The 15,630-nt window shown below is 45.2% G+C and overlaps 1 protein-coding gene across 1 annotated transcript in view; it reads right to left on the reverse strand.

The window, feature by feature from the left end:
• The window catches only part of DDX31 (DEAD-box helicase 31), a 45,703-nt gene that overhangs the window by 15,866 nt on the left and 14,207 nt on the right, over positions 1-15,630 (reverse strand). Inside the window, exons 15-17 of the mRNA XM_054646328.2 lie at positions 12,838-12,888; positions 10,720-10,859; positions 5,304-5,385 (exon numbers count right to left, since the gene is read on the reverse strand). Coding sequence (XP_054502303.2) covers positions 5,304-5,385; positions 10,720-10,859; positions 12,838-12,888 — 273 coding nt within the window. The remainder of the gene's footprint in view (positions 1-5,303; positions 5,386-10,719; positions 10,860-12,837; positions 12,889-15,630) is intronic.

Here is a 15,630-nt window from a genome sequence, read left to right on the forward strand (position 1 = left end):
CTGTTACTGGGAGGAGAAGAGAGGCTCTCTCCCTCTCTGAGGGATCCAGGCAGAGAAAGGAAACGTGGACCAGAAAACAAGTGGAATTTTTGATGGAAAGCTGACAGCAAAGTGCAAAGCCAAGCATCCATGGATGTGCACCTCTCCCAGAAAAGGGCCACAGTTCTCCAGTGTGACTCAAGGCAGGAACCAGCATCCAAGTGGGAGAGTGCCAGATCCAAGGCAGCAACTTGGTAGTGGTCAGACCCCTCACCCCAGCAGGGCTGACTGAATACAAACACCCAGCTCCTGGGACTCTGGAGGAGCCCTGTGCCAAGGCAGCAATCCTGCTGCTCCTCTCTGCCAGATCTGCATGCTAATGCTGCAAACCCCTCTTTGCTCTGCACTGCTGCCAGGCCAGAGCAGCCACATCCCACTGACACCACAAACAAACCCCAGGGACCCTGGGGGCTGCCAGCACCTGACACAAAATGCTCTCCTGTCCCACGTGTGCCACTCTGTACCCAACTGCAAATGTGCCCAGAGACAGACCTCAAATGTAGTTTAAATTTGCACTGTGCCTTCTCTGAAACTCAGGATCCTGCAGCTTCCAGAATTCCAGGTAATTCCTCAGCAAAACAAACACACCTGGGGCTGCAGCTCCTGCTCACTCACTGCCTGGACTGCACCTCCAAGGACAGCCTGGCTGGTTGAACTCATCAACTCTCCCAGATTTCTGTTCTCTGCTGTCTCCCAGTCCCCTCAGGAAAGGCTCATGACCCATCTCACAGAATCACAGCATCCTTCAGGTCAGAAAACACCTCCAAGATCATAGAGTCCAAACTTGGACTGATCATCACCTTGTCAACCAAACCATGGCACTGAGTGCCACATCCAGTTTTTCCTGAACACCTCCAGGGATGGAGACTCCACCACCTTCCTGGGCAGCCCATTCCAGTGCTTGACCACCCTTGCAGTGAAGAAATTCTTCCTGATGCTGCACCTGAACCTCTCCTGGCACAGCTTGAGGCTGTGTCCTCTCCTCCTGTCCTTGTTCCTTGGAAGCAGGTGCTGACCCTCACCTGTCTGTGAGTTCTCTTCCCTGAACCTCCTTTCCTCCAGGCTCAGCCAGTTCTCTCAGCTGCTGCTCACATAATTCACTCTCTGGACCCTTCCTCACCATCTCTGGACATTCCTTTCACAGGTTCCTCTGACTTCAGGTGTGCCCTGAAGCTGAGACCATCCCCATCCAAGAGCTCTGCAGAGGTTCAGCGACCCCCAAGTGGCCGCTCCTTGTTGTCACCACCAACTTTCCACCTCCGTGAAACACAAAACTTTCTGGCCCCGCCTGCTCCTCCCGGCCCCCGGCAGTTTCCTTTTGTTCAGCCTCCTGGCAGCACCAAGTGTCACCTTCCCAGCGCTTTTTAATATGAATGTGAAATTAGTGAGGTTTGCCCTTTCCCCTGGCGGACAGAATCCTCTGTTATTAAAAAGTAAAGCACTTTAATAATGAAAACTTTTTCTCTTTTTCCTGTGTTTTAACTGTTTAAAATTAATGAGAAGGGCATAACGGTTGTCAAAGCGATATTGAAAGCTGGGTAGCCAGGACCGAATAAGCACGAAAATCCCTCCAGAGTGTTAAATAAACAGTGCTTCAGCCCCCTCTGAATCCCTGTGTTGGTTATTGTATACATTCTGTAACAGCACTCAGAATAGATCTGAGCACCAGGGAGGCAGAAAGGTTTCAGAATTCCAATAAAGGCCTCAAATTAAAGACAGCCTGGTGCGAATTCCAGGAGAAAATTAAAGAGACCTCAAGCTTAAGTGACAGGTGACTTGCTTCTGTGTCACAACTGTCAGGGGATTTAGTGATAATATGGCAATATATTACAAAGGACTTTTCTTATTCCCCCCTTTAGGTTTCAAAATGAGGCATCTCTTCTTCCTGGTGCTGGGGGAAAATAAAAAAAAAAAAAAAGTAAGACAAAAATGAGGGATAAAAAGCTAGGTGCATAATTTCCAAAGTGTGAGGTCAGTGCAAGAGATATAAATAAAAAAAAAGCAAATGACAGGAAACATAATGTCCCTGAAAAACAGCCTCTCCCCTCCTCCCATCTCCACTTTGTCTTTTATCCCCTTCAGACCCTTGAGACAGAACTCATTTTAAAATTGCACCCTAATGGGCATGAAAAAAAACCCTGTGTTTGATTCCTGTCTTCCAGGGAGGTTCAGCTAAAAAACAAAAAAACCCCACCCCAATAATAAAAAATCTAAATTTAAAACTGACTCAGAGGCAAACTGTGAAAATAAAACCTGCCCATGACTGAGTGTCTGGACAGATCAAATAAATCACTGCTACTGGAAGGGCATGGAAGCCATTCCATGTGCTTTACTCACACAGGCAAGCTTTAATCCTGGTTTGGATGAGCAGGACAATTAATTTGAGACCTTACACATTTTTCCAAGACCCCAAAGATAAAAGCCTACCCCAGAGGTTTGCTTGATCTGCATCCCCATCCCTCTGTTAAACAAGCAGCACTGTTGCCATCACAGAGAAACAGTGGGATAGGAGAACTTTTTCTGCTTTGTGATTCCTTAAAATCCTGTTCTGGCAGATCCCAAACCACAGGCATAATGAGTGTGGACAACAACATTATTTATAAGCTAAAAGAAGAAATGCAAGAGAAAAAAGTCAAAGTGCAATGCTATTTCACCAGTTTGAGACATCAGGGTAAGTCCCAAAAATGCCAACTCCACCAGGAAAAGATTCATGGATTTCTGTCAGAAAAAGGAAACTTCCAGTGATGAAGATGGCAGGTTTTAGGTTTGAGAGGTTGGGATAAGTACTGAAAACTTCTGATTACTTAAGAGAACATGATAATGGAAAAAAAAATTGAAACACAGTAAGACGAGACTGAGGTAGAAAAGTTCATTCTTAAAACAGGAAAAAAAAAAGATGGGGAAACCCACCAAAAAGGCTGGCTGTAACATCTCCTGCTTCCATTATACTTCAAAACAAAATGAAGGATTTTGTTTTAATAACAACTTTTTACTAACCTCCACACACCTTCTCTAGAACTCACCAAGTCCCCCTTGCCCCCCTCCATAAAAGTTGAAAGATCAAATTTATTCTCTTTGTAGGCAGGTGAACATTCACACGCCCAGACATAGCCACATATATATTTCATATACCTAAATATAAAATATACATTTTACAGGCACTTCAGCTTGCTCCCTGGCTGCACACAGAAGCCCAAAAAATACATGTTCCAATGTGGTACTTATAATGGACTTGAGTTGAGGCAATGAGAACTGAAGAGCATCATAATGAGGTTCCTGTGTGCAGGACTATAATATATACATGACTCAGAGCACAGAGAGAGTGAGAGCAGAGCTGAACCTCCCTCCAATGGCAACATCCCAACAGGATCAGGTTCAGCTCCTCCTGACACCTCCTCAATCCCCCCTGTCCCACTGCACTCTCAGCTCATTGTACTGTCCCTGTGGCTAATTTAGGGAATTTAATAGAGATTAACTCTCCTGAAAATTGGGAAATGCCCCTGCAGCTTCTGAGCTGACCACTCAGAGTCTCCATGGCAATATAAACATGGAGCTAACAAACACAACAAGTCCTTGATTGCATTAATATATTTTTCAAGTCATTCCTGAAGGAATCTGTTTCATATTGACAGAACTGCTGTAATTCCATCCCCATTAAATGATACAGAGTTTTTCCCAGGAAGAGAAACTCTTTTCTTAAATCTCAGTTCTTTCAGATTGAGTCACATAAAAACTGGTTATTCTGTATTTCTAAGTTCCTGAGAGAGATTAAAACCATCCTACAACCACAGTGGATGGATCTCAGCTCCAGTGAAGTCAACAGCAAAACCCCACTTGCTTTGATGTCAGAGGGAAAAGAGGAATTTAATCCCACCTTTGAAAGCAAAAGGAACCAAGTCCTTCTGTGCAGCACCTGGCACTGCCCAAACCAGCAACTGCTCCTTTCAAAGAGGGGCTGGGTTTAGAGCTTTTTGGAAGGAAAGGAAGAAAGCCAAAAGATGTGTATTTAAAAAATTCTGTGCTTAAATGTGCAGGGCATTTGACAATTTGGAAGCATGGTAGAAATACCAAACAGGTTTGGTTTAGGTTTTTGTTGCTAAAAAGGGATTTTCTCCTGCTGCTTTTCAAAACTTAAATTGAAATTTCCTGGAACAAAACATGTTCTCTTTTTTGCCCACATCCCATGAAATAACATTCATCTCCACATCTGGAACAGTGAATAATCTGTCCCAAGTCAGTAACAAATTTAAAGTACAATTTCTGCACAAATGGAGTTGTTGAAAAAGTCTTCAAAGGAAATCTGAAGTCACTCTCCCTATAAGCATATTTGGGACAAAAAGAAAGTATTTACACATGGAATTACTTAAAATAATTTCTGCACTAACAAAGCACAACTTTGTTAGGAGGTGATATCGTAGGCATGACCCAGCCATTTAAAACCCAGGCATTACAGGCTGATTTCAGCCAAAACCAGTGGTGGGAGAGAGCTTTAAACAGAGCTGCATCTCAGCAGAGCTCAGACCTGGCTGTGTGTGAGGGGCAGAACACTGAACATCTTTCCCAGGAACACCACGGCCCCAGCAGCCAGCACGGGGAACGAGGAGCCTCAGACACGGGGTAACAAAGGCACAGGCAGGCAAAACAGCAACAAGAGGGAAGAAAAGAGTGTGTGCTGCATCATGCTTGACACATTCTTGACTTCCATTCAAAATGCAGGTTCTTGCAGGATTTAATTTGCCAGAGCGCAGCAACACCCAAGACATCAATTGCAAATGAGTGAATTCTGTGAATTAGCAACTTGAAGGCAGACCCAAGGCTTGCCCAAGTCAATAAAAAGGTGCCTGTCAACCCAGGCAGCTTTGTTTTAGGCTCCAAGTAAATTACAGATGATAAAAACCCTGATGTAACACATCACCAAATGCATTTTCCTCGTTTCTTCAGAGAAGTTGAGAGCCATTTGTCACCTCCAACAGGATTTTAGTGCAGAAACACAGGAAAAACAGAAACATTGTGCATGAAGAAACACAGAGCTTTTGCATCCAGAAACCTTCCCTGCCTGTTACAAAGATATTTGCTGAACAGTTAGCAAACAACTGCTTTCTGGGAACAACAAAAGACTGAAAAATTGTGATATAAGGTAGTTCTATAATTATTTACACTGTCTGACATCATGGATATAAAGACAGACACTGAGGCAGGCACACTTGTGATGTTGGACTGGCAAGTGAAAACTGGAGCAATTCCAGAGCAGCAGAGGAACTCACCTTGTTTCCTGGTCTGTGCACCCTGAAGCGATCATCTTTCATCAGGGTGGCTAACACCTTCTCCATCTTCAGCTCTGAAACACTGGGGCAACAAAGACAAAAAATTACTGTTTCTCCTGCTTTGAAACACAGCCTGGAACGAGCCACAGACTGGTAATGGAGAGCAAAACAGTTGAGATTCACAGTTCAGCTTGGGAATTTATTCCTGAAATACACAAGGTCTTAGTCCAGACACTCCCTCATCACCCCTGGGAGTGGAACTACTGTGAAATCCAAACCCCTGCTTCCATGGCACAGTTTCACCCACAATTTTGTCACTGTTTTAAGCCAACAACACACACACTCCAATTGTAGCAGAGAATCAAAATAACTGAGGGTGGACTTTCCATCCACTGAAAGCTTCCTTGGCTCTCGACCAAGAGGAACTGATTAAAGAAATAAATTGGATTCACTTCCATGATTTTTATGATTTTTCTTTCCTTGCACTGAGGAGCTCCAAGACAATTGGGAAGCACCTGGTTATTCTTTTCATCAAAAGAAACTCAAGACAGAGCTGAAGCAGCTCATAACATTAATGCTTCTTGTAAATTTGTTTTGTAACTATAAAGAATAAGATCTGCAACCTCCACCTTGAACCCAGGGATTGTCCAACATTTCTTTTTTCACTGAATGCCATGGGCAGGAGCAGGTTGCTTGTGTAACTGTGAGAAAGAGACTGAGTGAGGCACCCAGAGGCTGGAAACACCTGCTCCACTTTGCTACTCCTGCCACATCTTGTCTCCTCCTGTTTAGCTCCCAGAGTCTCTGGAACGAGACACAGTGCTCAACCCTCACTCAAAGGATGGTACTTTCATGTTTACACATCAATAATGACCACACTCACAACACCAAAGAGCTGAAACTAAAGCTGTGCAAAGACACAGCTCCTTCTTCCCATAGGGTAACAACAAAACCCTGAGGAACTTTCCCCATCAGCCAATTCCCCTGCAACTTCAACTTCCATCCCTCTGGTCACATTTCTTCCCCACAGGATCCTGTGTGATTCCAGCTCCTGGCTACCTTACTCAGGTCAGAGCTCACAGGCACTTCCCAATGGACAAACTCACCCTCCAATTCATTTATAGCCTCAAAAGCCACCTCTGACACCAGACACACAGTTTGATTTCCTTTCCTGCTCCGAGAACTCACCTCCCCTCTCATCTGAAGTGCAAAGCCAAAGCCCAGCCCATTAGGGACTCCACAGCATTTTTTTTTTAAATACAGGAGACTCATTCAGCTGTCCTAGCCAGGCTTCACACTGGGCATTTATTTTCATTCTGTCGACTCACATTCCTCCTGTAGGCTCAACCAGATGATTTATTCTCCAGTCCTGCTTGCATGACACTGCTGGGTCCTGCTATGGCCCAGATCTGGAAATGCTTAGAAACCTGCTTCATTTCCAAGTGAGCAGTCCTGCTTAAAGGTGCATTTACAGGACACTAGAAATTCTTTGTCCTCTTTAACACTGTCCTAAGGGGCACACACACCCCAGGTGACAGCACAGGAACAGCTGTGCAGCTCCAGGCCATTAATATTACAGCTGCATCCAAACTGGGTCCCATTTCCAAGGGAATTACTCAGAGCATAAAAGCTGAGGTCTGTGGGCCCAGATTTTCAGTAATGGGCAAAGGTTATGTCTAGAAAAGAAGCCAAGGAGTTCACTTGGGATTAAACCAATCTAAGGAAGAGAGAAATCTTTGGGGTCCAACAGTTCTCAGATTCCTGAATCTCAGCTGGTCAGAAAGCTGCCTGTGGTTTCTGAAAGGAACTATTGCTGCTATTCTTCAATTTGTAAAGTACAGAAAGAAATTAAAACAACAAGGATATCTTCTTCTTTTCACTCCAAGCTCTCTACCATCTGGCTAGCAGGAATGGATGAATTTCTGCCACAGTGTTTGACAGGATATTGTGATCCTCACCTGCTCCCCATCCTTCCCAGCTAAAGCAACAAAACCTTTACTTTTGTAACCTGCCTTTTCAGCCTCAGCCAACTCAGCATCACAGCAGAAGGCAAGGAGAAGGTGCAGAGGAACAGCCATCCAGCCTGGAAGGGATGGGCCAGAGTGGCCACAGGACACCCTACAAGGGAGAGCAGCCCCCCATGTGCAGCTGGGCCACCCCATGCACAGATTCCTTCAAAGAGGATGCAGAGACAGGCTGGGCAGTGATGGGGGAGAAAGGGAAATGGAGCATAAAATGACAACCGAGGGTTCCTCTGTCTGGTTTTGAAAAGTATAACAGCAAATTAAAACATAAATGGTAACCACTTAAGCAAGAGGAAAGCAGACCTCCCCCTTCCCCCTGCAAAGGTTGCTTTGACACGGCTATGAATGAAAATGTCAAACCTTTGACATTGATTTGTCGGAGTTGGGTCCTCCCCTCCCCTGGCGTGTCGCCAGCAACAGATACCAGAACTGGGTTCACAGCAGGGAGCAGGGAGGGGAACAGCACAACCCCCGAGCAGGGAGGGAAACGACTGGAGCAGGGAGGGAAACGACTCGTGCCTTCACGGTGATGCCTCCTCCTTTATAAATTAGTTAGGCTGCTGTTAGCAGATAAAGAAATTATCTGATAGCTGTCGAGGCAGGCGCTGCGAGATTGCAGCTGAAGGGGCTAGAAGAGACATAAAGGAAAAAAAAAACAAAACCAAAACCTCGCATTTCTTCTGCTTGTTGCCTCCTCCCTTTGAAGGGAAATCTGTTAGTTTTGCTTGGAGCTGAGACAGAACATTTTGGAGTCTATCCTTTTTTTTTTTTTAAAGAGGGAATGGAGAGAAAACATGAGTGTGCACGTGCCTGCACATCCACATTTACAGCTGGGCAGAGCAGCCACAACTTCCAGCTACGCAAAGCCCAACCTGAAAGTTGCAGAGAGAGGAGGCAGCTTTGCTGAGCCCCAACAGGAATTACTGATCTCAGCAGAGCCAAAGTGAGATCGTTTTGGCAAAGGCTAACGCTGCTTTTCCACACTGGAAGCCAAGGAGAGGCTTCAGGTACCGGTGAAAATTAATTGCAAGCGATTTCCAATTTCAAAGGCAGTCATCTCTAATTCCAAAGTGGATTTTCATCCAGGAACAAAGCCACGTCTGCTCTCATTACTTCCGACTCTCAACATTCCTGGACTTACTCCCATGCATGCTGGGGTGGGTGGAGGGGTTTAGGAAAAAACTCTGGGTCAGATCCTCATCCCCTGTAAACCAGCAGAGCATTGCTCATTTACACCAGCTGAAGGCTGCAGGGACACATCTCATGCTTTGTCTTCTTCAAAATACATATTTTATGAAGTATTTACATTTCAATAAACCCAGCGGGAACTTCATTTAAAAAAGGAAAAAAAAAAAAAAACCCCAACAAATTAAAAAAAAAAAAAGAAAGATTCACAACACACACTCATCCTCGACAAAAACCTGAGAGATTTAAAAATTAAGCTAAGAATGGGAAAAAAATAGCAAACTCCAGTAACTTGTGCAGACCAAGTCAGAGGGCAAAAAGATTTAGGGTAAAGGAACAGAAATGAGCAGTGCTTAAGAGGAGGCTCGGTGACAGTCCAACACACGCTGCCTTTCGCCCTCACACTGAATTAAATTGTCAGGATTATCACCATAATGCTCTGTTTATGAAGGGTAACGGCAATTTGTGCTGATGGCACTTGCTGCCTTGAGCTTCAAGCTGCCTTCCTGCATCTTCTCAGTAATTCATCAGCTCCCTGCTCTGTTCCAGTGCCCCTTCTCCTCATCCTCTGTGTGGGAAGAGCAGAGAGGTTGGATTGCCCCGTGCCCGGCAGGCACTCGCTGCCTTTCCTCTGAGGATGGGGGTCAAGGAAGGCAAATTACACTCATTTCTGGCAAGTCCTTCATCTGCAGAATGTAAAACAAACAAGCAAAACAAGAAAAGGCAATCCCCAGTGTCATCTGGCTCTGAAAAGCAAAGGAAAAATAAATTCACATAAATCTCCCCCTCCTTATTCAGAGTCTTCAAGATTCCTGAAGACCACGGCCAGCTCAACAACAGGTCTGCTTAGCAGACATAATTACCAGCCTGAGTGACACTTCCCCAAACTTGTTAAAAAACAACAACATTGGATAAAAGCATTAACATTTAAAATAAAAAGGAAGGAAATTTCTCTCTCCTTCCTCTAACACTACCAAAATATTATAAAATAGAAAAATAGAACTTTCTACTTGGAGTTAAAAATTCACAATTATGTGGGATTTCACCTTTAAATGTCAGTGCTGTTTGTTACATGAAAAAAAACCCTGTCAGCTTAGCCTTCCATGTCTTGCTGGTGTCTGCTTAATAGATAGTTACCTGGGATGATGGATGGCTCTTTGTTAGACCACTAAATGGCTCACAGCCTAGAATAAGCCTGTATTTACTGCCAACATTTGTTTGTTTCAAGGATGCAAAACCAAATTCGATTCCAAGCAGCTCCACCCGACAGAAACACAAGAAATAAAAGGGAACTAATTTGTGCATGAGTTTACAGGGCTCCATCAACACTGCCACAACACTGAAGGGACTCTGCTGATGTTCTCAAACGCTGAGAGACAGCAGAGCAGGGAGCAAGGGGAGGCACAAACACCCAGCTGGCTGCTGAGGAGGCTGGAGATCCTGCCTAGAGATGCTGAGCAGCCAGTTGTGGGTTTTCTCTACAAAAAGATCATTGTGAAAGCAGGGCTGGACTAAAATCTCATCATGTGTCAGCCATCAGGTACCTGACTGCACACTGGGCTGGTTCTTACTGAGCCTGGCTTGCTCTCCTTGCTGCTACTCCCAAATCCAAGCCAGAGCCAGGGAGGCTTGGAAGCACACCCCACTTTGGGTCTGCAAGAGTCCACCCTCCCTTTTTGCCTTCCAGGACCACACTGGGCTCTCACCACTTGCCAAAGCCTCTCCTGTTCCTGTCACAAGCCACTTAAACAACACATCTCGGTCAACTAACTGCAGATATCACCCACAGCTCCCCAGCAATTTCTCCCCCAGATCTCTCCCAAAGGGCCAGCACAGTCTCTGACAATATGGTGCCATGCAGGCAGAGGGCCAGGGACCATCTGACAGGCTCATTTGACTTGTGATCTCCACACAGTCACAAGATTTGTCATAGATTTGAACCCAGGGCCAGAGAGAAAACAATGGAGTGCAAAGGATCTCTGACTATCCCTGCCCCTCACCACACACACTCACTCATGCACAACCTGTCAGGCTGATGATTTTCACACACTTCCCTCTTCTCCTTTTGCTAGTCTGGGGCCAGGCCTGGATCACGAGAATTAATAAATTCTTATTAAAACCTGCACGAGACACAGTCCCGCTGAAAGTGCCACGGAAGGTTAATTAGCAAGGATGAGCTGAAACTTTTGTTGGCGTTTCTGACTCACTTAATCTTGTGAGAAGCCAGCAAGCTGACATATTCTGCCTCTGAAGGAGCCAGCACGAGCAGGCTGCTCCCGCGGCAGCCGATGCGCGCCGTCCTCCCGATCCGGTGGATGTATTCCGCAGGTGAAGCCGGAGCGTTGTACTTCAGGAAGGGGGAAAAAGAGCAATTAACAGGATGTTAATTAGAAAGCACACACCCAGCCCGCTCACCTGGAACAAAAGGCACACCCCACAGGCTGCGCCTCCCGAGGAATTGGGCTGTTTGTAGCACGCCTCATCCCCCGAACCATCACTCAGCCCCTCAGCCGCGGCGGTTTTTTGACATGTGGATGTGACATGTTGGCCAACTTTTAGATAATAGGACAGTTTTCCCCATCTCAGTGTCTCTCTCTCTGCCTTTTACATTTTATTTCTATATAGAAACCTGTTCGCTTCCCCTAATTTAAAAAAAAAAAAAATCGAATCTAATCAAATCTCACACCAAAGAGCGCCCAGGACTGCCCACATGGAGCAGGGAGCTGCCTGTTCTGCGTTTGGGAGAAAAATCACAAAACAAAAAACAGCTGATGCCAATTTTGAATTGGGCTAAATTGCTTTGTTTGGATTAAAGCAAATCATAGCTGGTTACAGGGCAGAATAAATCTAAGAGAGAGGAGGGAGTGCTTTCAGCAGTCTATGACACAGGTAGCAACTCTCTTCCCCTGTCCAACTACCAGACACCATGAAAATGTTCCTTAAAGACCCCCCCAAATTTAGCACTGCCTCTCATTTACCTCACTGGGAATCAAAACTGCCCAGCCATTTGCAAGATCTGATAAAGGGTGACACATTTCCCTCCCTTTAACCTCCCCCTATTCTTTACCCCCCTTCCTCTCTTTCCTGGAAAAAATGAACAAGCACAGAGATACTGCTCAGAAATGAGCCCTCAGCAGTTTAACTGGAAAAAACCCAACAACCAAAGCCCACTCTAGTGTTTATACCTGTGCCCTCTGGCAAAGTTTCTACTGGCTAGAGGTGTGAGTAAGATGCTGTGAGCAATCTAATTGCTCCCTGCAGGTCCTTGCTCTTGGACACAGCTCTCAGGACAGCTGAGATTTCGCCTTCTGGACACACAGAAGTCTCCCAGGGCTTTAGGTAATTTGCACTGCGTTCTAACACTGGCAACTATATCTTTGGTTAAATTATATTAATATACAGATCTGGGAATTAAAGACTTCACTTCCACAGCCTTCATCGACTAGCTGGCTGCTACAATATCATTCCTTTTTTAAAAAACACAAAAATCAAATCAAATTTGTTACCTGAAGGGATGAGGTAGAAATTAAAAAGCTTTGTTGAGGCTCTGTGCCCTGTTCCTTTTACCCAGGTGTTGCTTGATACATGTGAATCTCTGGATCAGTTCTTCCTCTATTCAACTAACCTTTTTTTAATTATAAATCTTTTATAGAAATGAAATCTGTCTCATGCTCTCAGCCTCCTCTTTGAAACGACAGGCTGCTATTTTTAAGGTTCAATCCATCTTCCTTTGTTTCTATTTTTTTTCTTCCTTAGGACTGTATTTCTGTCAACAGCAATGCAGCAGTGTGGGGTTTTGTTGGGCTTGTTTTCTTCAGGGAAAATCTGAACCATGCAGTTCTGCTGGAAGCTGGATGCCTGCAGCTACTCAGCCCCAACCCAGCCAAGCCTCACTCAAGACACTCAGGTCACTGCACTGACACTACTAGGCTACTCAATGTTTAACATGAGGAATTAACTTAAACTCCTCATGGAACTGCCTCCCCAGCAAGCTCAGGAAGACAGGAACAGAACTGCAAGAGATGGTCAGGATTTCACAAAATTTGGCTTCCTGGGTGGGGAAATGGAGGGTGCTTCATCTCCAGCCAGGAGAAACTCTGGTAACATCAGTTATTAAAGAGAAAAACAGACCAAGGCTACCCTAGCAATGCTGCAATCCTGGCAAAACCCAGAGTCCCAGTCCTGCAGTCAGGAACTTGTGGGTCTCCCCCACCTGCAGGCATCAGCACCAAGACCAGCAAACTGCAGGAAGGTTATGGACTGGGAAGGGATTTAATCTGAGCAAGGCTGCACTTAACACACACAGACACACAGAGCAAACCCACCTGTACAATCCAGGTCACTTGAGGCAGGTCCAGCCCCCGTGCTGCTACATCCTTTAAAATGAATAAGGAAATCACTTTAGTAAAAATCCTTTGGAGGTATCAGCAGAGTGAGGAGTCTTCTGGGATGGAAACTATGTCTGAAAGCAACTAGCTATGTAAGTAGGAATTTGAAGTGTCTAATTTGGGGAGAGATGGACTGAAGGTCAGAAATAACACTGAGGGTTTAAAATATAAGGATTGTTGGCAGTCAAAAATGCAATGCAATCAAAAATGATCCACTACTATGGCCCAAAGCCTGGAGGACACAAACACCTATTTCAGGATGGTGGTGTTGAATTACAGCATTTTGCTACAGCCCCTTGGCATTATATCTGAGAGAATCCACTGTGTAAATGCTAGTGATACCTTTGGTTCTTCAGTTTCTTTCACTGATGAAAAGAGATCTGCTCATGAGCACCTACTACCCAAACACAGAGAGGGAGAATTAAATCTCTGAAAGGCAGCACTAGTTCTGAGCACACCTTTATCCACAGCAAATCTAAGTACTAAAATCAGGCTGCTTATGATGAAAAAGGGAAAAAAAAAATAAAAGGCCAACGGTCAAGAATCCCTGGCCTTGGGTGGAATGTCCAAAGATATACTGATCTCTACCTACAAGTAATTAGTTGTTTCCTAGGTGATGGTCTGAAGTTGAGGAGCAGATGACTTGCAGGTCATCTGGCCCTAAAATAAAAGGCAAATAAACAATTTAGCAGAATCTGCAGGAAGCTGGAGCACAGCTTGAGGAGAGGGGACTTCAGCTATGCCTTAGATTTGCACCAGTCTGGCTTTGATTTGGAGAAACAAAATGCAGCTATGAAGAAAAGAGTCTGAAGCTGCTGTCAAGGTGTTATCTGATGTGCCAGCTGGTGAAAAACACCATCAACTTGGAGAAGGACTTGAATGAGACCCTTTAGTTATCCACAGCCAGATACCTCCAAAAACATACCCCCTTCTGAGAGGAAAGAGAGTTTAAATGCCATCCAAACCAGAGAGCACAAACACATTTCAATCTCCCTTCTTGATTTTCTGTTCATTAGTAATGTCCTCACATACTCCTTGGATTTTACATTCACCAGGCGCAATAGCAGAGCAGGTGTGCAGATTTAACTCTGTTAGGAAATGTTTTGCAACACATGTATCTTTTAGCTAGTTGCAAAATAGAATATAATAAGGACGTAAGCAGGAGCTTAATGTACTAAAAATGTGTCAGCCACCCACTGAAGTGTTTTCATGCAACTCCCACACACGTTAAAAGAATGGGAAGCTGATGTTTTGGCAGCAAAGGCCTTCCCATAAGCACTAACCAGGCTGTTTTGTGGCTCCAAGTGCAGTAAAAGAGGAGCCACTTTCCACGGCGCCCACTCCGAAATAACGCACGCTCGCGCTCCAACACGCTCATTAAGGAGTGACTTGTTCCCAGAATCAGAATGAACAGATGTACAAAAAGCCATTTAAAGGAGGTTGGAGAAAATAAATCAAGGGGAGCTGGGAAGCGTGTACAGCAGTTACCAGGATAACAAGACTATAAACTCTGCGGCACGATCAGACGGGAGCGCTGACGGCTGATTCCGAGCTGGCTGGCTCTGTTCTTCCACCAAAGCTGACAAGGCTTTGGTCTTTTCCCTTCCTGTGCTCTTCCTCCCACCCAGCAGCTGAGGAAAGGCTGTCTGAGCAGAGGGCTCTGACCTTGGCATAGGGCAGTTTCCCCAAAATAAACCAACAACCAAGACAGCCCTGCGGTCTGGAGCACCTCTAATATGAGGAGTGGACAGCACGGGCAGGAGCCATCCCTCTTATCCACCCAGACTCTTTCCCTACTTTTCCAAGATAATTTTCTCAACATCTTAGCTTGGAAAAATCAGTGCCACAGTCAGAATTTTCATGTGCATTTGCCCAAGCTGAAAAGGTTCACTAAAAGCCTCATAAACAGCCAGGGAGGACATTTTAGAGAAGGCTTTCTCCCACCACCAGCCTTGCATTCATGATTGCTTTCACAGTGCCACCAACTCCACTCAGTTGTTACTGACACACAGCAGCAGCTACTCTCCTGGGGTTTCCCTTGGCTCTCTGTCACAAGTCTTTTGGGATTTACTGGTAATTGGAGTGTTTTGCAAACTCTCAAAGATTCCTCAGTATCAGTCCACCTGTGTCTCCTCAAGCTCCTTTTCCTCAAAGAACCTGGTAGAGAGCAGCAAGGTAGGACTAGGGTAAAAAGTTTGAGTTGATTTGCTTTCCTCTGCTGGCAGGGCCCATGAGTTTCAACTTCTCAGAATTTTAGAAAAATATTTGTGGGTCACCCTTCCAGGAGAGAGAACACAGCTCAAACAACACCAATCCGGTTTTACATTTATTCCACGCACAGAAGCACTAACCTGCTGCCAATACCCTTTCAAGAAGCCCAAGAGATTTCCAATGTACCACTCTCCCTCTTTTCCACTGCCTCAGATGGCACTGCCCCTTCTATGTGTGACCCCACACTACCATTCCTTAATTACAGGGAAATCAAGGATATGACACCTTGGCAAGTGGCTGCTGCCTCCTTTCCATGGGCAATGGAAGGGCCAATTCTTCAGTGACCATCTCATGGAGCAAAAAACCAAAACCAAACCTACACCAGTGCCATTTTAAACCATAACCTGAAGCCTTAACCACGTTCCTGCCCTGATCCCAACTGCAAGGCACACAAGGGCACAGGATCAAGGAACAATCCACCTGAGGGATACTATAAAAGCTGAAATTTCTGCTTTGAAC

The sequence above is a fragment of the Agelaius phoeniceus genome, chromosome 21 (genome assembly GCF_051311805.1).
Source record: "Agelaius phoeniceus isolate bAgePho1 chromosome 21, bAgePho1.hap1, whole genome shotgun sequence".
In the NCBI taxonomy this organism is placed as follows: Eukaryota; Metazoa; Chordata; class Aves; order Passeriformes; family Icteridae; genus Agelaius; species Agelaius phoeniceus.